This window comes from Nomascus leucogenys, chromosome 5, assembly GCF_006542625.1.
Source record: "Nomascus leucogenys isolate Asia chromosome 5, Asia_NLE_v1, whole genome shotgun sequence".
Taxonomy (NCBI): Eukaryota; Metazoa; Chordata; class Mammalia; order Primates; family Hylobatidae; genus Nomascus; species Nomascus leucogenys.
Window position 1 is genome coordinate 46,422,228 of NC_044385.1, and position 23,862 is coordinate 46,446,089.

Below are 23,862 nucleotides of genomic sequence, written 5' to 3' on the forward strand. Positions count from 1 at the left end.
GCTTCAAATAAAAATATATACATTAATATTAATAAGATCCACTTAATTTGGTTTACCAAACTTTTTGAAATATTCCTTACCAGGAGGTTCAGCAACATCAGATGACCATGAATTTGATCCATCAGCTGACATGCTGGTTCATGATTTTGATGATGAACGAACATTAGAAGAGGAAGAGATGATGGAAGGAGAAACAAACTTCAGCTCTGAAATAGAAGATCTTGCAAGGGTAAATAACATGTAGAGCTAGGGTATGAATTGGTTATGACTTTTTTGTGGAAAGGGAAGATCTGAAATTTTGATTCTCTGACTAGGAGAGAAATTGTGTTATATATTAATGACTGAAAAATTCTGTGTGATCATAGGTGGGATATTTAAAGTTTGAAATGAAAGGCTTTTAAAAACAATAACTTCATTATGTGAAATAACAATTCATTTAGTTACTTTGGTAAAACATAGACTGTTAAATGATTCTGCTATAAAAGGTCTGGTCAAAAATGGACTATAAAAGGATTCTACATGGCCTGTTATATACCCTTTGTCCTTCCCCAGTTACCGTATCTTTACTTATTCTCCTTCGGAGCCAAAAATTCTTGAAATATCATTTTCCATTCACTACATAAAGTGCTCTAGATTATCTCCACCTCTTCCTGTCAAGGTGACCAGTGAACTTTCCTTGTTACATCCATTGTTATGTTCACTTTTCTCTTACTACCTTACTTTTTCTCAGCAGTATTCAATATAGTTTAACACTCCCTTCTTTTACTTGAATTCTGGAGTACACCACTGTCTGGTTTTCTTTATCTTTTTGTTCCTATTCAGTATCTTTTGCAGACTCTTCTTCCCTTACATAAGGTTTACATGTTGGCAGTTCGTAATTCTCAGTTTGGACCTTTTTTTCTCTCCTGTCTCTGTCTGGATCAGTGCTCCTCAAAATGTAGTATGAGGGTCAGCTGCATCAGAATCAACCATGTACTTATTTTAAAAAGCAGATTTTTAGACCTCTCCCCTGGCATACTGAATCAGAATCTCTGGAGGTGGGGTTCAGATCCACATCTTCAGTAAGTTGGCATTATATGTACACTAAATTTGAAAATCACTAAGCTGTGTGATTTAATTTATTCCCATGGTGTCTATATGCTTAGTATTCTTTAGTTTATATTTCTAGCATTAACCTATTTCCTGTCTCCAGTTTTGTTTGTCCACCTTGACATTTCTGCTTGCTTATCTCAACGGACATCTCTAAATTATAAATGTCCAAAACAGAACTATTGACTGTTGTTTTTTTCTCTACTTGTTCTTTCCCTGTCCTCTCTATCAGTAAAAAGTGGCACTACTATTTACCCTGTTGCCTAAGTCAGAGAAACCAGTGAGTCATTTTCCTTCTCTTTCAATATCTTATTTCTAAATAAACCTATCATTTGTATCCACAAGAATATCCCTTAGCCGACTCTTGTTCCATTGCTGCCTAGATTACATTCTTTCTAGCCTAGACTATTGCAGTAGCTTCCTAACTGGTTTCCCCATTTCCCCTTTTACCATCTTTCTCCTGATACATTTCCACCCAGGAGCTGTGATCTTCTTTTCAAAATGTAAATCAATTTATATCAACCTCCCAGCTTCCTGTTATATCCAAAGAAAACCCAAACTCCTCAACCAGGCCAGCAAGGCCACCTGCATGATAATGGCCTCTTACCCATTATCTGCAGTGAGCTATGATAGCACCGCTGCTCTCCAGCCTGGGTGACAGTAAAAATGTTACTACTATTTACCCTGTTTTATTTTTCAGAGACTATGTCTCTGAAAACAGGGCACTTGAAGAACTTGGAGTCAGAACTATTGTTTAAAAGTAGGAGGCTGGGAAGCGATTCAAAAACAGTTGATTTAACAATCATAGTCACTTCATGTATTTGTGAAGTGAGAAGACAATTATTTTCAGTTTGCCTATATTCAGAGAAGATCTATCACTTTATATTTTTTGCTTCTGAATAGCCATCTGTGGGATAAAAGGTACAGTAATAAAATCTTGTATTTTCTGTCTTCTATATTAGCTCAAGTACTAATTAGCAAGAGGAAATAAGTACAGTTTTCATAATGGGTTATGAGAGTGATGTTTTTTTCTATTTCAGAAAATGAGGTATTTATTACATTTAATTAGTAGAAAATTACTAATGGGCTGTGCTAAAATTTTGGTTATATCATTGGCTTTTCCCGTTTCTGCTATTCCTTTCCCCAGCCCCATATAGTGCCTTAAAACTTGCTTTCAAGTGACCCTGCCTTAGGAAATAGAAGTTAAAATAGAATTATTTATAGAGATAGGGAAAAAAAGACAGTTGAACGAATCCTTTATCATCCTTTCAACTAGGCAGCCTTATACCTTTTCAGATTCTTCTCTGACTTCTCCCAGAAACGATTAAAGCTTTAAGTAGCTTAGAATGCTTTTCATCTATAACCTGAAGCTAAGCAATATTTCGGGGCCAATTTGTTGGATTTCCTAGAGTTAACTCTTTAGGTATGAACCAAACAAAATCCTTGTTGTGTTTATTTAAAAAGTGAGTAAGATTTTGTTGTGTTGATTATTGATTTGCTTTTATAGAAGCAAAACATTAGTTATGTCAGGGATTGATAAAGCGTTTTTCACCTTATACCTTGGTTGCATGAAATGAGTTTTTGATGTATTGTGGCAGAACTCTGACATTCATTCAGGAAATATCAATAACTGTATAGCATGTGGTTTTAAGTTCATTCAATTTGAATTCTAGAATTTTTCAGTGAAAACTAACTTGATAGAAGTTTTGATGTGTATTGTTACATTTGTATGCATGGATTATGGCAATATAAAAGATAGTTAAGTGTTAAGTGTTTTAATAGAATTGGGTGTATAGGTTATTATTTATTGTGGTGATCTTAGAGGGAATGTCAGAATCATTCTCATAGTAAATAAATAGACTTCTGTTTTGTTTTGTTTTTTTGAGACAGTCTCACTCTGTTGCCCAGGCTGGAGTGCGGTGGCACGATCTCGGCTCACTGCAACCTCCACCTCCTGGGTTCAAGCAATTCTCCTGCCACAGCCTCTCTAGTAGCTAGGATTACAGGCATGTGCCACCAAGCCCAGCTAATTTTTGTATTTTTAGTAGAGATGAGGTTTCACCATGTTGCCCAGGCTGGTCTCGAACTCCTGGCCTCAAGTGATCTGCCCATCTCAGCCTCCCAAAGTGCTGGGGTTACAGGCGTGAACTACTGCACCTGGCCATAGATACACTCTTGTTTGCTACAAATAGAAACACTAGAGTTTAACTCTGTTTTCCAAATGAACTCTTTAAACTCAGAGACTCTAAATGGGCACAATTGTGGCAGTCCATTTGGGAAAAGAAAGATCAAGATTGCAATATATTTATGTATTTAGATATATTTTATAAAAATCACACTAACAGTATCTGTATTTAATATATACTTTTAAAGTGCTAGATGTGTTCCATCCAGAGCTAGAGAATAATTAAAATGTGTGATTAAAATGTGAGAGATTGCAATATTTTGAAGTATACACACAACATTAATTATATAGATAGAAAAGAAATCTCAGTGTGAGGATTATAAAGAAGAGTTCAGTGCCTTCATTCCTATGTAGTTTTATCTTCTAGTCAAGCCCCAGCCCCAAGAGGTTGGTTACCTTAGGAACCATCTCTGTAGTTCAGTCTGGATTTGGTCCCTTAGGCCTTTTTGGCTGGAAATCAGCCTCTTTCCTTCTTCCTATCTTCATTAGCATTTTTATTGGTAAGTCAGTTTTGGTACAACAGGTGTAAGAGTACTATCTACATCCACGAAATGGCCCTGACTTGAAGGTCAGCATCTGCCATTTCTTCATGACTCACCTCCTGATGTGAGGGAGAAGGAGCTAGGAATTAGCACCTCTTCTGCAGCTAGGAGTTGAATACTACTCCAACCTTATAATATGTTGGTGTTTGATAACTTTACCCTATTGTCTTGAAATTACGACAGACTTAACTTGAGATATAGTATATGATGTTTATCCTTTTTGATACAGGGTCTTACTCTGTCGCCTTCCCAGGGTCATGCGATCCACCTGCCTCACGTCCCGCATAGCTGGGACTGTAGGCGCGCACCACTATGCCCGGCTAATTTTTTATTTTTTGTAGAAATGGGGTCTTGCTCTGTTGCCCAGGCTGGTCTTGAACTCCTGTGTGCCAGCAATCCTCCCACTTTGGCCTCCCAAAGTGCTGGGATGATAGGCGTGAGCCACCGAATCTGGTCGGTTTATCTTTTAAAAAGTCCATTTCTCCCACCTTCAGCCAGCCTTCCTTTAGCTTATGCAGACATGATTGCCCCTCCTTTTGTTACAGTGTAAGACAGCTCATTTCTTAAAGTACAGTCTGAAAATATAGTATGTATTCCTGTTTTTTTTTTTTTTAATTTAATGTTTTAGAGACAGGGTCTCATTCTGTCACTCTGGCCGGAGTGCAGTGGTGCAGTCATAGCTCAAGCACCCTGAACCTCCTGCATTCATGCCTTTCTCTTGCCTCAGCCTCCTGAGTAGCTAGGACTGCAAGTGCATGCCACCGTGCCTGGCTACATTTCTGTATTTTTATTCATCATGTACTATGCCCACTTTCCTTATTTCTCACAGTTTATCAGCCCTCTTATTTCACATTGTAACAGGATGCTGTATACTTAACCTGACGTTAGATTTTAAAGAAGGCAGTATATATGCATATGTACAGAAGGGCAGTGTAAAGCAGTGAGTTAGACTGCCTGGGTTCATAATCCAGCTCTACTACTTATTTCAGTGTGTGACTTAGGATAGGTTACTTAACATTGTTAAACTTCAGATGTTACTACAAGAATAATGTATCTAAAGCACTTAACATAGTATTTGGCACATAATAAACACAAAATAAGTCTTAGTAGTTAATGTCATTCATAAGATTCTCAAAAAAGTCTCTGACCTATAACTGAAAATGTACAACTTGACACATAATTTTTTCTTTCACTCTGTTCTCGCCTTTTTATACTCTTTTAACACGTACGTGAATGGGAATAAAACACTGTGCTGCTTTATTGTGATGTTTCAATTTAAGTTGAAGTAAGCCCTTGAGTAACTGGTAGAATGCAGACTTTGGTAATATAAGCTAATTAGAAATTCTCTGGAACAGGTGACTGACAGGCCCTGGCATAATAGTGTACTACTTTTGGCCAAGTTTTATTCATCCTTACATCTTTTTTCAGAGGGAAATAACGGAATATTTGCGTTACACGATATCATTACTGTTTATAGCATCAGAATTTGGGGGTGCAGAGACAGAAATCTGTCTGTAACTAGATTACAGACAGTCTAACCTCAAACCAGGTTAGACAAAATGAAGAATTTCATGTAAGTCTCAAGGAATTTCATTAAAGGAGGGATATATCTGCTCCCCAGGGACTCAAGCACCACCAGAATTTATTTTCTCTATTTCTGCTTTTCTACATGGTTTACCTCTTTTTGTTTTTGAGACAGGGTCTCATTTTGTCACTCAGGCTGGAGTGCAGCAATGCGATCTTGGCTCACTGCAGCCTCAGCCTCCTTGGATGAAGCCATCCTCTTGCCTCAGCCCCACTAGTAGCTGGGACTACGGGCATGCGCTACCACACCCAGCTAATTCTTTTTGTATTTTTTATAGGGACAGTGTTTTGCCATGTTGCCCAGGCTGGTCTCGAACTCCTGAGCTCAAGTGATCTGCCTACCTTGGCCATCCAAAGTGCTAAGATTACAGGTGTGAGCCACCGTGTCCCACCTGACTTGTCTTTTCAGACCAACTTCCTTCATATGATGCTGTCAGTTTGTAGGTCTCCCACATTTACTACTTGAGATAGTCTGTGCTTCTTTCTTAAGTTGCTGTTGATAAAACTCCAGAAACAAAGTATGGACAAGCTTGGGTCATGTGCCCACTCCAAATCTATGGCCAGGGAATACAGTGATTCCAATTATGTCAGCTACTATGGTCAAGGAGGTGAACTTTCAAGAAAAATAAATGCTTGGAATGGAAGAAAGAACATTTCGTGTGAGAAGACAAGTACAGAAGTAGAAGAGAGTAGGAGAGGCTTGGAAGGGAAATAATAAATAATCCTTACATGATGCTTGTTTATGCTTGCTAAATCTTCAGTTAGCACAAAGCAGGAACACAAATACATGCTATTGCAATTTGAAACAGGATTCCTCAGCAAAATTGATTCTGATTTTTATTGTAGTTGTAGCCCAGAGTTTGCTGCAAGATTTTCACTTTTACCTTAGATTAAGTAAGAGACTTTTTACCTTAGATTAAATAAGAGACTTTTTATACTGTCATGCTTCAACTTGTATTTTTGGTGGTGATGATTTTTTCTTTGTTGCTTACTAAGCTGATATTACTCACCTGATACTGGGTGACAGCTTGAGTTAATACTAGTAAGGAAGCATTTTCTTTTCCTTTTTTTTTTTTTTTTTTTTTATTTTCTTGAGACAGGGTCTCACTCTGTCACCCAGGCTGGAGTGCAGTGACACAATTTCAGCTCACTGCAGCCTCTGCCTCCTGGGTTCAAGCAGTTCTCCTACCTCAGCCTCCTGAGTAGCTGGGATTACATGCCCGCACCACCATGCCTGGCTAATTTTTGTATTTTTAGTAGAGTTGGGGTTCTACCATGTTGGCCAGGCCAGTCTTGAACTCCTGACCTCAAGTGATCTGCCGCCCTCAGTCTCCCAAAGTACTGGGATTACAGGTGTGAGCCACTGCGCCCGGCATAAGTAAGCATTTTCTTGATTGAATAAGTAAGGGTATTTTGTTTCCATGTGATAAAGCCCATCTAAAAATAATGTTGTATAAAAATAGACTATTAGAAGGTATATGAAAGTGGAGTTGGGTACGAGGAATATATGGAACCAGGGATTCAGCATCACCAGGACCTCCATCTCTCCTAATCCCCGGTTGAATCCTGTTGCATCTCTTCAATTTTTTCTTTTCCACAACCACTAATTTAATTTAGGTTCTGATCATAATACAGGTGAATGTGTAGTGAATGATAGCAGTGGATTCCCACTTGGCAAGCAACCTAAATCTTCCCCTGCATACTTCCATAGTGTCAGTAACTATTCAATATGCTCAAATTGAGTCAAGAGTATAACAGAAGCCTTTAAAAATTAGTAAAACTAGAGAAAGTAGGTAAAAATAGTAATCCTGACTTAATCTATAACTGATCTTTCAGTAATGTATGGCCTTCTGAAATGATACTTTTTTTTTTAGTTACTGTAAATGGTATGTCTGCTCTAATCAGGGTGACTGGATTATTCATTTTTGTTTCTGTACGGTATATTTGTCATTTGCTCTGACTTGAATGACTTTTCTCCATCTGTGCCAGTTCTATTACGATTGTAATTCAAGCATTTCCCCTCTAAATGCACTGTGATCAGGCTACTTTTGACTCTGTTCTCTGCTTAGTCAGTATTGGAGGTGTTGGAGAATTTTTCTTTGAGAAATGAATTTTTTTCTTTTTCCTTTTTCCTTTTTTTTTTTCTTGAGACAGAGTCTCAACTCTGTCACCCAGGCTGGAGTGCAGTGGCACGATCTCAGCTCACTGCAACCTCTGCTTCCTGCGTTCAAGCAATTCTTCTGCCTCAGCCTCCTGAGTAGCTGGGACTACAGGTGTGCACCACCATGACTGGCTAATTGTTTTGTATTTTTAGTGGAGATGGGGTTTTGCCTTGTTGTCCAGGCTGGTCTCGAACTCCTGACCTCAAGTGTTGTGCCAGCCTCAGCTTCCCAAAGTGCCGGGATTACCGGCGTGAGCCACTGAGCTTGGCCTGAGAAATGAATTTTTATAAAGTGAGTCATACTTCTCATCTGTATATCCAGGAGGGAAAAACCTTAATACTAGTAAGCAAGCATTTTGTTTTCCTTTTTTTTTTTTTTTTTTTAATTTTCTTGAGACCAGCCTGGGCAGCATGGTGAAACCCTTCTCTATGAAAAATACAAAAATTAGCCAGGCATGGTGGTGCACATATATAGTCCCAGCTACTTGGGAGGCTGAGGTGGGAGGATCGTTTGAACCCAGTGGGTTGAGGCTGCAGTGAGCTGTGATCATGCCACTGCACTCCAGCCTGGGTGACAGAGCAAGATCCTGTCTCAAAAAATAAATCTAGCCTTTTCATTATATTTCTCTTATTACACTTCTATCTCTTATTTTGAAGTTTTGTTTTAGTTCCTGAGTACTGACTCCCCAGATTCCCAAATACCAGTGTCCTGTACCAGATTCTTGGTACTTGAACACTTAAAGCACTGGTGGTATTTTACTTTGAGAAACACAGTATAAGAACTGTCAGTTGTTTGCCAGCTGGTTATTTAGCTAAGAGTGGCAATACCTTGCCTTGATAAAGTTACCACTTTTCAGGTTGTAGCTTCTGAAAATCATTAGGGGTCTTGGAATTGATTTATCTTTCAGAAATAGATTCACAAACTCATTCATAACCAGAATATCCATTTGTAATGTGAAATAGAAGTTTTGGATGACACTTTCTTCCTAGTTCTTCATAAGAAAATCTTTTCAAATTATAATCATTAATTTCTTCTCACACATGGATTTTGAGTGATGCAGGTTAATTGTATCATCTAATCCAGTCTGATTTACCCATATCCGTTGTAGCAATGTGTTTAACACAGGAGCCAGACTTACTTCTTTCTTTCCATGACTGCTGGAGAAATATAAACCATATCTTATTTCATGATTACCCTTTTTTTCTAGCTTCTAAACTGACTGTTTTCTGACTGTTTTGCTTTAGACCATGTGCATTGTATGTGGGTGTGCATGAGTGTATAATATGTTCACATGATTTGGATTAAATTTTCTTTTTATAATCAGAATTCTGTTATGTTTCCCTGATGCTGTGCATTTCTTGTTTACTGGTTAGAGTCAGTAGTTTGTATAGAAAGCTGATTTCATTTCATTGCGTATGGACATTTCTTTTTCATCCACAGAGGGTCTGATTTTTGTGGGGATTGAGAGAAGTCCCTGGCCAAGGCACCATGGTGTATTGATATGAATATGGGCTTTTGGAGTTAGACTGTTTAAATCTGGCTCTACTACTTGTAACTTGTCTGATTTCTGAAGAAATGCTTAACCTGTCAGCCTCTGTTTTCTCATCTATGAAATGGAAATAAAAAACAAGTCTGTATGATAGATGGTAAGGATTGCATGAGATGATTTTATATGTAAATGGAGATAACCATAGAAAAGAATATATGGTTAATGTAGTCCATTATCATTTCTGTATATTACTACTGGTTTGTGTTTTTTTTTTTTTTTTTTTTTTTTTTTTTTCATGTGTTCGGGCTGAGCTCTGAATTTCATCTGCTTTTCTGGGTTTGTTAACTTATCATCTATTTCTCATTGTTCTATTTCTCCACCCTCAAATTAAGTATGGTACTCTTATTAAGAGTGGGCATCCATGCATAGCGTTAACTCATTGTGCATATACTGAATTGATTGCAAAAAGAATAGTCCATGTTAGACCAAGGCCACTGTTTAATTATACTTAAAGATCTTGTTGTCAGCAATTAGAATTGGTTAATTTTATAGAAATACTTAAAAGATTGGGATATTCCTGGGTTTCAGAAATATTTTCAGTTTTACTTTTTATGATCTGAGAATTCATAATACAGCTTTTATTCTTCAGTATAGAATGAATGCTCCACAGATTTGTGGATTATAGCCTGGGAATCAGAAATATCACTGATTCAGAGATTAACTTTTATTTTGATTTATTTAGGAAGGCGACATGCCAATTCATGAACTTCTCAGCCTTTATGGCTATGGTAGTACTGTTCGACTACCTGAAGAAGATGAGGAAGAGGAGGAAGAGGAAGAAGAAGGTGAAGATGATGAAGATGCTGATAATGATGACAACAGTGGCTGTAGTGGGGAAAATAAAGTAAGTCTATATACGTATATTTAAGATTGTGGTCTTTATTCTTGTTGAAGTTAAAATTTCACAATATGTTTTGATTACTTGTCTTTGTAATCTTTACTCTTCCTGATTTTAAAAGTGTTAAAAATTAAGATATTACAGAAATACATAATATAAAAATTGGAAATCCCCTGTAATCTACTCCTGAGGTAACAGTTTGGTCTTGTCATTTCAGGTTTCTTTTTTTTCCAGTGCTTATTCTAATTAATTTATACCAACTTTCTAAAAAATGCTGTTGCTTTTAAATAATAAAGGCTAATTGGCAGTTTGTGTTTATTTTTCTTACTTTATTTTGAAATAATTTTAGATTTATAAAAGGTTTAAAGTTAGTATAGAAAGTTCCTGTATACTCTTACCTCAACTTCTGCTAAGGTTAACATCTTGGTACAGTGCTATTAACTAAACTACAGATTGAATTATACCAGTTTTTCTGCTAATGTACTTTTTCCTGTTGCAGGACCCAACCCAGAATACGATATTACATCTAGTATATTCATTTTAGTCTTCTGCTTATATTAGAACAAAATTTATATGTTATGGTCTTTCATCTGCAACTGTTTTCCTTACATTTTAAAGAAATTTAATTTATTATTCCACAGGAGGAGAATATAAAGGATTCATCAGGTCAGGAGGATGAAACTCAGTCTTCCAATGATGATCCATCACAATCTGTTGCTTCTCAAGATGCCCAGGAAATAATCCGCCCACGTCGATGTAAATATTTTGATACAAGTAAGTGTTACTGGTTGATAATATTTGAATATAATTTTTACTATTTTAGGTATTACCTAAAATCTTCATTTTTTAAACTGGTCTTTGAATTCATTTAGTCTGAAATTCTTTTCAACAATAAATGGATTTTGTTGTAAGTTATTAGTTTAGCAATGCAGGGTCCCTGTTGTTAGTGAATATACTACGATAATTGTGTCATGTACTACTTGACTTTGGGTGTATTTGTTTTTTCCTTGCCCTGTTTTTAAATGTTTGTTTCATGGTCATCTTTTTATTTCTCATAGTCTTTCCCTTAGTTTCCATTTTTTACTTTCTTTGCCTCTTAGCCTTTTTTAGGTATATTCATAAATACACCTAAATTTCTGTACTTTAAAAAGAAGAAAAACACTTGAAGAAAAACTGTCATGAAATATGTAGTAAGGTAATACTATCTTTATTCTAAATCAGTTTTTTCCCCTAAGTTTTTATAGGAAATCATTTCATGAGAATACAATTACGTAGAATGTTTATGGTTTTTTGGTTTTTTTTTTTTTTTTTTTTAAGTGATAGGGTGTTAATTATTTGTTTAGAAATATCTTGGCTTAATGCATTAGATACCTTTGAGCATATCCAAATATTTGATGGTAGATGTAAAAATAATATGTAGATGTAGACAGGATAAGCAGTCATTTTATAGTATTGGTGTCTTATTTATTCTAGATAGTGAAGTAGAAGAAGAATCTGAAGAAGATGAAGATTATATTCCATCAGAAGACTGGAAAAAGGTAGTTAGAACAATATTTTCCCAAAATTTAGATAAATTAATATTTTTTTTAAAAGTCTCGTGTAATTATTATTATTATTTTTTTTACTAACTATGTATATTGATAAAATCGATATAAGCCCTTTTATGACATTTAAATGTTTGATAAATGTTCAGATTCCTTCTTAACACATCTAGGTTAGAGATACATTTATCTTTTTATAAAATAAAATGAATTCAAAGAATTGGTTTTTGTTGAGGAAGTCAGCACTCAAACTAAGATTAGAAATCTACATTTCCGGCAGGGAGCGGTGGCGCACGCCTGTAATCCCAGCACTTTGGGAGGCTGAGGCAGGCGGATCGCTTGATCCCAGGAGTTCGAGACCAGCCTGGGCAGCATTGCGGGACCCTGTCTCGTTTTATAAAACAAAACAAAAAATGAAAGTCTACATTTCTGATTTAGTCCTGAACTAGTGCTGAATTAGGCATTTGTTGCCCTGTAAAAAGTATCACGTATATATTTTTCAATATTATGGAAAGCATTTGTGGAGGCTTTGATATTTAAGTAAATTTTGTTTAGTAGTTCGTATCGCAAGTTTTTGTTCTGTATTACTTTATAAAAGGAAAATTCTCCAAATGATTGAATTTAATGTTGACATAACTGATAAGCTTATTATACGAAGAAACAGATTTGGCTTCATAACTATATACAACTTAATTTCTGAAATGAATCTAAAGATAGTATATTGAGATTAGTTTTTAATTATAAAATATAGCATATAATTAATCATACAGTTAAGTTAAAGAATTGTAAGTTATTGTAAAAGAACTGAGCTCTTAGGAAAATCTATCAAAATGTTATGTAGAATTAGCTGGTTGCAGTGATGTTTCCCCTGTTGTCCCAGCTACTTGGAAGGCTGAGGTAGGGAGAATCACTTCAGCCCAGGAGTTTGAGACCAGGCTGGGCAACATAGTGAGACCCCATGTCTTCAAAAAAATTTTTTATGTAGAACTGGTTAAAACAAATCATTTATATAAAAGAAATAGTTATTTTTGTTGAGAGGCAAGATTAGCCCAGTGTACGGTATATGTTAATTTGAGCAAATGATGGGACTCGACAGAAAACAAGAATCACAAAAGTTAATTTGTGTGGCCTATTTGGGCAAGGGTTCTTTCATCCTGTTTTTAATCTGATTCCTACAGTGTGCAGAAATTAAGATGAAAAAAGGTAGAAACCTTGGAAGTCCTTATAAATTGCTGTCCCACTTCATATTCAAGTTTATGTATCTTCAACATATGTTTTTTTTTAATCTGGAGTGTTCAGTAGAGTATTTGATTAAGCATTCAGTGCTTTTTTTTAAATGAAAGAACAAAAGCTCAGAGGTAGAACACCTTTCATTGCTGGAGGGTATTAATTACCCACACCTTACTCAGAAAGGGTATTAATTAACCACACCTTTCTCAGAAAAAAATTATGTAATAAAGCAGGCCAGAGTAAATGCAGATTGTTTTCTTTCAGTATGATTTTGTTGTTTTAAATAATTGTCAAGGTTCAGAGATTCATTTTTTTTTTAAGACTTATAAGATGAAATTGAGTTTTTATAGAAACTTAAGGTAGGGGAAACAGTATTGAAGTCAAACCTGAATTTTAGTTATAGCTCTAGAACTTAGTAACTGTGTGCTCCTGAGAAAATCAAATTTTTTAGCTTCATCTTCTCACATATAGTATGGGAATAACAATGTCAGCCTTATGGGGCTTGCTGAAAGATTAAACGAAAATTACATATATGATATGTTACACATAATGATCTTCAAAGCTATTTCCCTTCCCTTCCCTGTACTACAGAACAAATTAACAGATGAAAAGAAATGTTCAGAACTGAACAGGAAAAAGGAAGTACCTATCTTTATACTAATCCAGATGTTCTCAACCCTGTTTTTATGTTAGAATCATTTGGATAACTTAGACGTACTGACTACCAGGGCCTTCATTCATAGATTCTAATTTAATTGTCCTGCAGTGGATCCAGGCATTGATGGCTTAGAAGCACCCCAGCCAGGGTTAGTAACTTGACAGTGTTCTTTGGTAGGCCTAGGTGAGTTAAGTTAAAAGAGGCACAAGATGTGACAATAAAGGACTCTTTTTATAGTAGAAGACATAAAGAGAATTCCATTGTAAGAGTAGAGAAAATTTGTTGTAAGTTTGATTCTTTTTAGAAAACTGATCATGAGAAAGATTGGTTTTTCTTATAGGTACAGAAATAACTTTATTACATAAAGCACATCTTTGAAGTTGTACTGGATAAAATGAGATCCTCACATCAGTGGGGTAACAATAGCAGGAGAGAGACTTTCCAAATCCTAAGAGTTAGCAAAACTTGCAGACCATGATTTTGTACCTTTCATGCCCAATTTTGAAAATGTCAGTAAATGTGTTCTTAATATTTAGCCATCACACAAAAGAGGGTTCATGTAATCTTGGTCTCCTTGCATTGTGAAATTTCACCAGTGGTAGTTTCCAGTTGCTTTTGAGAACAGCCAGTTTCACCTAATCTGTGATTTGACTATATAGATATGATTACTGGATTTCCTATTTAATTGTATTTGTGGGAGGAGGTTACTTTTTTATTTTGTATTGTTTTAATGAAAGTCAAGCCATAACCTACTTATGTATTTCATTTAGAGTTTCTTTCATTTGGCCCCTACTGAGCTTTATACAAACCCTTTTTGTTACTTTTCTTACCTTGAAGCTCTGTTTTTCAGACTTCAGTGTATGTCAGAATCACCTAGAGAGCTTGTTAAAATACCAGTGACTGAGTCCTGTCCCCAGAGTTTCAGTAGGTCTGTAGGTTGGGGTGGGACCTGAGCATTTGCATTTCTAACAGTTTCCCATTAGCTGTGTGTGGTGGCATGTGCCTGTAGTCCCAGCTACTCAGAGACTGAGGTGAGAGAATTGCTTGAGCCTGGGAGGTCGAGGCTGCAGTGAGCCATGATCACTCCAGCCTAGGTGACAGAGCAAGACCCTGTTTCAAAAAAACAAAAATTTCATAGATGACACTGATGCTGCTCATACAGGGATCATATTTAAGACCACTGTCTTAAGTGTAGATACTCTGAAAATATCTGAATTTGACTTTGTGTTTTACATGTTTTGTAGTTGTCTTACTAATGGAATTATCAGAATTCACTTCTTTGTCTCTGTATTTTGAAATAGTTTGTATTTATTGTTTACGTTGCATTTCACCTCATTATTATTACTCATATTTTCATCCAGTCATCATTTGTCATTCATCTTCACAAAGGTACCTCTGAGGTAGTTAATTGGTTGTTTTTATATTTTATGACAGAGAAACCAGGAACAGTTTACTAAGATGGTAAGGCTAGAAAATGGATATAAAATCTGTTACTAGATCTTACTAATGTTTTATGTTATTTTTAAAATAGGAGATTATGGTGGGCTCCATGTTTCAAGCAGAAATTCCCGTTGGCATTTGTAGATACAAAGAAAATGAAAAAGGTGGGTTATTAGTAAAGTTACCTAGCTGAATTTATGCTTTCAGTGTAATGAACTGTTACTTTATATGTAAAATGTGATAAGAACATGACAGCCTACTAAGTAACCCCATTGTAACCCCATTGGTTTGTGAAAGAGAACCCTTCATTATTTCTGTGAGAAGAATATGTTTACTCAATTTTTTCAGTTTGGTCTATAGAAGCGTAGCCAAAAAAGGAGAAAGTGAATGCTTTTTTTCATTTTAAAGTGACTTACAATGTCTCAACAGTTTTTTTTACTTTTTCCCCATATTTTCAGTGCTCTAAACTTTAACCCTTTTCTAATCTTTATAATTTAGTTTTTAGAAGTCCATTTTATGTCAATGAAAGGCATAAAAACAAACGAGAGTAAATAACTGATATAAAAAGCTTATTTGCTCCTGAAACTTTCAGTAAGCAAAATGGAATGCTTATTAAAATGGAGTACTTTGGACCAGGCACAGTGGCTCACACCTGTTATCCCAGCACTTTGGGAGGCTGAGGCAGGCGGACCATGAGGTCAGGAGTTCGAGACCAGCCTGACAAACATGGTGAAACCCCGTCTCTACTAAAATTACAAAAATTAGCCCAGCATCGGGATGCGCACCTGTAATCCCAGCTACTCAGGAGGCTGAGGCAGGAGAATCACTTGAACCCGGGAGGCAGAGGTTGCAGTGAGCCAGTATCACGCCACTGCACTCCAGCCTGGGTGACAGAGCAAGACTCCGTCTGGAAAAAAAAAAAAAAAAAAAAATGGATTACTTTGAGGCTTGTGTTTTAAAAATAATTTGGGAAAACAACTTGTATACTTAAATTTTACGTTTTTTTTTTTTTTTACATTTCATTTCATTTGAAAGTCCTAAAGTAAGTCATACTTCCAATAACATACGATACTTGAAGATTTTTTTTTTTTTTTTTTTTTTTTTGAGATGGAGTCTTGCTCTTGTTGCCCAGACTGGGGTGCAATGGCATGATCTCGGCTCACTGCAACCTCCACCTCCTGGGTTCAAGTGATTCTCCTGCCTCAGCCTCCTGAGTAGCTGGGATTACAGGTGTCCGTCACCAAGCCCAGCTAATTTTTTTGTGTTTTTTAGTAGAGATGAGGTTTCGCCATGTTGGCCAGGCTGGTCTTAAACTCCTCACCTCGTGATCCGCCTGCCTCTGCCACCCGTAGTGCTGGGATAATAGGCGTGAGCTACCACGCCTGGCCGAAGATTTTTTTTAAAGAGTCTGTTTCAGATTATTCACTTCATTTGAGTTCCAGAAAGAATGCTGTGTATATGTGCCTTTTTTTATTTTTATTTTTTTTTGAGACAGAGTTTTGCTCTTGTTGCCCAGGCTGGAGTGCAATGGCTCAAGCTCGGCTCACCACAACCTTCGCCTCTCGGGTTCAAGCAGTTCTCCTGCCTCAGCCTCCCAAGTAGCTAGGATTACAGGCATGCGCCACCACGCCCAGCTAATTTTGTATTTTTAGTAGAGATGGGGTTTCTCCATGTTGGTCAGGCTGGTCTTGAACTCCTGACCTCAGGTGATTCGCCCATCTCGGCCTCCTAAAGTGCTGGGATTATAGGCATAAGCCACCGCGCCTGGCCGTATGTGTGCTTTTAATGAGTTCATGTGCAGTGTGACATCACTCAGGACTAGAAATCTTTATTTCTTTTATTTCAGTTTTCTGCACATTTCAACTTAATATACACGAAGGCCTTTGGAGTTGTATTAATAGAAGTTTTTTGTTGTTTATTTCTTTTTAGCATTTTCTCCAAAAACTTAGTTTATATTCTAAGTATGCACCTACTCTCAGGGTAAGCAGCAGGTCAGAGGCAGTCAAGGGAACATCACAGGCCAGTACGGTTTTTGTGATAGCAGTATGTTTTAATACAGCATTTAAATGTTTAATAGCTACCACTTATTTCTCAAGGTAATTCCTGCAACATATAGGAACATTGAAGCTAGCAGTATGGAGTGACTTTATTACATATAGAAATTCTGTACATATGATATGTTCTGTGAACGCATAATTGTGTGCCAAAATAAATGATCTGTTGGCTTTTGTATTTATTTTTGTAATTGAAATGTCAATTTTGTGCTTTACTCATATAGCGGTTAGCAATGTTCACCATTGAGGTTTTTCTTTCTGCAAATAAATGAACTGAAAGACATTTGTTTTTATTAAATTTCTTTTAAATTTTGACAATGAAAGATAATAGTGCCTATTTTATATTTATATTTTAGTATTTATATTATAAATTTATATTATAGTTTAATATTTGTGGGTATATAGTAGGTGTATATAGTTATGGGGTACATGAGATGTCTTGATACAGGCATGCAATGTGTAATAACCACATCATGGCAAATGGTGTATGTATCCTCTCAAGCATTTATCTTTTGTGTTACAAACAATCTAGTTATACTCTTTTAGTTCTTTAAAAATGTACAATTAAGTTATTGATTATGGTCACCTGTTGTGCTGTCAACTATTAGGCGTTATTCATTCTATTTTTTTGTACCCATTAACCATCCCTACCTCTCTCTTACTTCTTTCCTGCACTGACCTTCCCAGCCTCTAGTAGCCATCCTTTTGCTGTATCTCCATGGGTTCAATTGTTTTGATTTTTAGATCCCACATATCATTGAGAACATGGGATATTTGTCTTTTCCGTGCCTGACTTTTTGCTTAACATAATGACCTTCAGTTCCATCCATGTTATTGCAAATGACTGGATCTCATTCTTTTTTATGGCTGAATAGTACTCCATTGTGTTTACCACATTTTTTTTTTTATATTTTAAGTCCTAGGGTACATGTGCACAACATGCACGTTTGTTACATATGTGTACATGTGCCATGTTGGGTGCTGCACCCATTAACTCGTCATGTACATTAGTTATATCTCCTAATGCTATCCCTCCCACCTCCCCCCACCCCACAACAGGCCCCGGTGTGTGATGTTCCCTTTCTGTGTCCAAGTGTTCTCATTGTTCAATTCCCACCTATGAGTGAGAACATGCGGTGTTTGGTTTTTTGTCCTTGCGATAGTTTGCTGAGAATGATGGTTTCCAGCTTCATCCATGTCCCTACAAAGGACATAAACTCATCATTTTTGATGGCTGCATAGTATTCCATGGTGTATATGTGCCACATTTTCTTAATCCAGTCTATCATTGATGGACATTTGGGTTGGTTCCAAGTCTTTGCTATTGTAAATAGTGCCGCAGTAAACATATGTGTGCATGTGTCTTTATAGCAGCATGATTTATAATCCTTTGGGTATATACCCAATAATGGGATGGCTGGGTCAAATGGTATTTCTAGTTCTAGATCCTTGAGGAATCGCCACACTGTCTTCCACAATGGTTGAACTAGTTTACAGTCCCACCAACAGTGTAAAAGTGTTCCTAATTTCTCCACATCCTCTCCAGCACCTGTTGTTTCCTGACTTTTTAATGATCGCCATTCTAACTGGTGTGAGGTGGTATCTCATTGTGGTTTTGATGCATTCATCTGTTGATGAACACTTTTTTTTTGCCATCTGTATGTATTCTTTTGAGAAACGTCTCTTCAGATCTTTTGCCTATTTTTAAATCAGATTATTAGACTTTTTTCAATAGAGTTGTTTGAGCTCCTTATATATTCTAGTTATTAGTGCCTTCTAAGATGGGTAGTTTGCAAATATTTTCTCCCATTCTGTAGGTTGTCTTTTTGTTGATTGTTTCCTTTGCTGTGCAAAAGCTTGTTAACTTAATGTGATCCTATTTGTCTATTTTTGCTTTGGTTGCCTGTGCTTGTGGGATATTATTCAGGAAGTCTTTGCCCTCAGTCCAGTGTCCTGCAGAATTTCCCCAATATTTTATTGTAATAGTTTCATAGTTTGAGGTCTTAGATGTAAGTCTTTATTTTGGTTTTTGTATGTGACAAGAGATAGGGGTCTAGTTCCATTCTTCTGCATATGGATATCCAGTTTCCCAGCACCATTTATTGAAGAGACTGTCTTTTCCCAGTGTACATTCTTGGCATCTCTGTCAAAAATGAGTTCACTGTAGGTATGTGACTTGTTTCTGGGTCCTGTGTTCTGTTCTGTATGTCTTATTTTTATGCCAGTACATGCTGTTTTAGTTACTGTAGCTCTGTAGTATAATTTGAAGTCAGGTAATGTGATTCCTCCAGTTTTGTTCTTTCTGCTTAGGATAGCTTTGGCTATTCTGAGTCTTTTGTGGTTCCATATAAATTTTAGGAACTTTTTTTCTATTTCTGTGAAGAATGTCATTGGTATTTTGATACGGATTTCATTGAATCTGTAGATTGCTTTTGGTAGTATGGACATTTTAACAACACTGATTCTTTGAATCCATGAATGTGGAATATCATTCCTTTTTTTTTTTTTTTTTTTTTTTTGGTGTCCTCTTTAATTTCTTTTGTCAATATTTTATAGTTGTCATAGAGATCTTTCACTTTGGTTAATTTCTAGGTATTTGGTTTTATTTGTGGCTATTTTAAATGGGATTAGTCTTTCGATTTCCTTTTCAGAATGTTGACTTGGTGGCATATAGAAATGCTACTGATTTTTGTATGTTGATTTTGTATCCTGCAACTTTACTGAATTTGTCAGTTCTAATAGTTTTTTGTGGAGTCTAGGTTTTTCCAAATACAAGATCATATCATCAGTAAACGGATAATTTGACTTCTTCCTTTCTAATTTGGATTGCCTTTATATCTTTCTCTTGTCTAATTGTTCTGATTTTTTCATGGTTTAAATTCTAACTTAATATTTTCCATTTTAACATTTTAGAAAGTAATTATACATACTTAATTTTTTTCAGGAACAAGTGATTTATGAAGCTTTCTCATTTTGAGAATTTAAGTATATTAGTTTGTGTAAGGAGGATCAGACTAAGCAGAATGACATTGCTTTGGAGGGATCCCTGTGGTAAAGGGGCACTCCTCAGCTTTGTAGTTCTAGAAATTCAAACTTTTGTCAAGATACCCAGAATTGTCTTCTCTTAGGATACCCTATACCACAAACCAAATTCGTGAAACTATTAGGTAAACTATGCTGTTAGAAATAAAACTTGTCAAAGGGACAGTGCTGATTAGTGCATTCTTATGGAAAACATTTCACAGGATATTTTTCATCAGTTTTGTGAGCACAGACCATTTTTTTTTTTTTTTAAGTGCCACAAAACTAAGATATCCTGATATCTTTATTGTAGGGATTACTTAATGGATGGATCAGAATTCTCCTTTTCATTGATACATGGAAACCTCCTTACCTAGTATCTTGGGAGAGACATTGACAAATTTTTTCTCTCTGCCATCTGACTTTTTTTATTAGGCGCCATGCAGATTATATATTCTTCATTGGTTAGCACTCCTAATTCAAACAGTTAAATAAACATGATTTGTTAGTTATAATAACATTCCAGGCATGCTCCTTTGGACTTGTATCTGTTTTGGTTACAAAATCTCCTGAGCTACCCTTAACTTTTTCCTAAATTCATGTAAGTTATCATTTATACTAACCACAGTGTATTTTAACCTTTTGTTTACTCATCTTTGTAACCTTACTGGTAAGTAGGTCGATCCTTGCCCCATAGGCACTTAGTAAACATTTGGTGCCTAAGTGAATAGGTGGGTGAATTATTTCTGAATTAGGGTTTCCTTGTATGGCCTTGTCTACCCCAAAGATCCCAAGAAGATAAGAACTTTAGTCTGCAGAGAACAGAGGCTGAGCAGAAATAGAAATCAATAGCAGTATATCCAGATTCATTTTATCATGGTAGTTTCATTGTATTTATAATTTAGGATATAACTAGGATTGTACCAGCAGATTAGAAAAGGAATGATGTTTATTAAGGAAAATTTTCTAAATATTTTCCTTCGGGCTGTACTTTAAACAAAAGTATCTATTTTGGGAAACAAGGAAAGATAGAAGAAGGTTTTGAAGTGTGCGTCGGTGAGGGGACAAGATAATTTGTGTGAAAATAATATGGGCGGACGCGGTGGCTCATGCCTGTAATCCCAGCACTTTGGGAGGCCGAGGCGGGTGGATCATGGGGTCAGGAGATCGAGAACCAGATCACGGGGTCAGGAGATCGAGAACCATCCTGGCTAACACAGTGAAACTCTGTCTACTAAAAAATACAAAAAATTAGCCAGGTATGGTGGCACATGCCTGTAGTCCCAGCTACTCTGGAGGCTGAGGCAGGAGAATTGCTTGAACCTGGGAGGTGGAGGTTGCAGTGAGCCGAGATCGCACCACTGCACTCCAGCCTGGGCAACAGAGTGAGACTTCGTCTCCAAAAAAAAAAAAAATTCGTTGCCTGGTACATAGGATATGCTTAATTAGCTGTTAAATTCTTTTCATAATAAAAGAAACTTTGACACTGTTAGTTATTCTTTGTCTCTTAAAATCTTTCTCAGGCTGGCTCCTTCCTGTTGTCATTTACATGTTTGCCTCATCTTTGAAAACAAACCAAAACAACATAAAAACTTTCTTCAACTCTACTCTCTAGCTACTCCCCTATCTCCACCATCATAACGAAACTTTTCAAGAGTCTTATTTCTTCACTTTCCATTTATTCTTCAATCTTATCCAATGTGGCTTCTGCTTCCATCTCTGTACAGAAAGAGTTCTCACAACATTCACCTCCTTGTTAGTAAAGCTGGCATAACCTTTTTCAATTTTCATCCTCATCACTCAACAGAATTTAACCAGTCTTTGAAGCTATTCTTTGAAACACTGTCTTCCCTTACCATCTGTGATGTTACATTCTTGATATTTCTTCTATTTGTGACTTTTGAATTTTATCCATGTTTTCTTCTTATCATTTAGAATTCCACAGGCTTTGTCTTAGATCCTCCTCCTTTCATTACTTTTTGAGTTTTAATTAGATTTAGTCTTTCATCTTCTTATAATGGAAATTATGGTGAAACTTAAATACCTTTAAAAAAGTAATGACTTTTTTTGTGAAAGTGATTTATATACATTATACACTCAAGCATCACAGAAAACATAAAGTAAAACTTACCTCAAATCCCACGACCAGGAATTAAGCAGTGTTAACATTTGGTGAGCATTCTTCTAGGTATTTTTTCAAAAATAATAGTTATAGTTACAATTACAGGATTTTAATATGTGCCAGAATGATTGTAAAGTGCTTTAAATCCTTAAAACTATGTGGTAGAGTTATTGTTACCTCCTTTCACAGATGAGACAGAAGGGAAATAATTTGCCCAAGGTCATCATACACATAGTAAGTGGTAGAGATGGTATTCAAACCAAGAGAGCTTGGAATTTGGTAAACTCAAGATAAAGTCAGACTGGATCTGCAGGGGGCATAAAGTGGTGCTTCCTCTCTGTTTAAATTGTTTAATTCACTTAAACTATAGTTGTTGCCCAAGAACGAAGTCAGGCAAGTAGTAGAACCACACTGTACCTCAGTTCTCAGCATTTGGCTCTGAGTTGTTTATTTAGTAATATGTTTTAACACAAACTCTTATCAGTTTTTAGAAATTTGTTTAACATTGTCTTTTACTAATTTAGTATATGAAAATGATGATCAGCTCCTGTGGGACCCTGAGTACTTACCAGAAGATAAAGTGATTATATTTCTTAAAGATGCGTCTAGAAGAACAGGTGATGAGAAGGGTGTAGAAGCAATTCCTGAAGGATCTCACATAAAAGACAATGAACAGGTCTGTGAATAAGAAACACCTCTTAGAACCTTGCCATACACATTTATGTAAATGCTGTCACTTGCATTGTTGTCTGTCCACCAAACTTTTTATAACATTATTGACAGGGAATCTGAGGTTATAATCCCTGTAGGATACCCATTGTTACCACAGTGACTTCATTGGTGTGAAGCTCAAAAACGAAACAAAAACCTGATGTTTTATTTTGCCTGTATATACTTTTGATTAGGCTTTTTAAAATTCCTTTGGCTATCCCTAAGAATCTGTGTATATCAAGTTGGAATTCTCACCCCAGATGTTATGTACATGGTAAGACCAGTGCCTACCATGAACCTATCTTTTTTACCTTTTTAATCATTGTTTTTCTTTTCTGATTTGTTTAAAATTATAGGAATCTCAAGAAGCCACAAAGAAGGAATTTTCATTGATATAAAATGAATTCTTTTTAGTTCCTAGGATACTATGGCCACCAAGTTTTCACATATCCTACTTCGTACATATTTAAAGGTAGTTAATTTATCAGGATTGAATTCATATTTGTTTTTCTTTGAAGTTCTCTATATATAACATTCACTAAAGTTATTTGCCCTCAAAAAGGATGAAAACACTGGATTTTTGAAAAACCTTTACTCTTAAGAAATTGTAGCATTGAACTGTTTATAGTCCTTGTCACATATTCAAGCCTTTTATTTTTCTAGGCTTTATATGAATTGGTTAAATGCAATTTTGATACAGAAGAAGCATTGAGAAGATTAAGATTTAATGTAAAAGCAGCTAGAGGTAAGTATAGTTTTTATTCATTTTCATGATTTGGCAGAAATTTTAAAATTAAGCTTTTCAGTTTACCTAGGTATAGCCTAAACTTAATAATACTGATTTTTCTGAGTTTGATAAATATTTACAAAATACCAAGTATTACACAAGTCGTTATGGGGAGTGGGATTAAGATTGTCCCTTCCTTCTTTGTGGGAAAATACAGTGATGTAAGTAAAAATGTAAAAATTTATACTGCCTTATGCATTCAAGACATATTTATAAATATTTTCTTATTTGATCTTGATAATTGCCCTATGAACTAGGTAGTATGACAGATAATACCTTTACTTAAAAGTAAAAATTGATGAGCCTGAGATCTCTGAACTAAAGTAACTTGGTGAAAGCAAACATAATT

The 23,862-nt window shown here is 35.9% G+C and overlaps 1 protein-coding gene across 15 annotated transcripts in view; it reads left to right on the forward strand.

The window, feature by feature from the left end:
* Positions 1-23,862, forward strand: part of MIER1 (MIER1 transcriptional regulator) — a 63,085-nt gene that overhangs the window by 22,011 nt on the left and 17,212 nt on the right. For 14 of the 15 annotated variants that reach the window (XM_030812983.1, XM_030812989.1, XM_003265204.4 and 11 more), the window contains 7 exons: positions 84-229; positions 9,794-9,955; positions 10,591-10,723; positions 11,423-11,487; positions 14,910-14,982; positions 22,540-22,691; positions 23,390-23,471. In XM_030812983.1, the coding sequence (XP_030668843.1) occupies positions 84-229; positions 9,794-9,955; positions 10,591-10,723; positions 11,423-11,487; positions 14,910-14,982; positions 22,540-22,691; positions 23,390-23,471 (813 nt within the window). Of the gene's footprint in view, positions 1-83; positions 1,695-9,793; positions 9,956-10,590; positions 10,724-11,422; positions 11,488-14,909; positions 14,983-22,539; positions 22,692-23,389; positions 23,472-23,862 lie in introns of those variants that run through there. The other variant, XM_030812994.1, reaches the window with a different exon arrangement.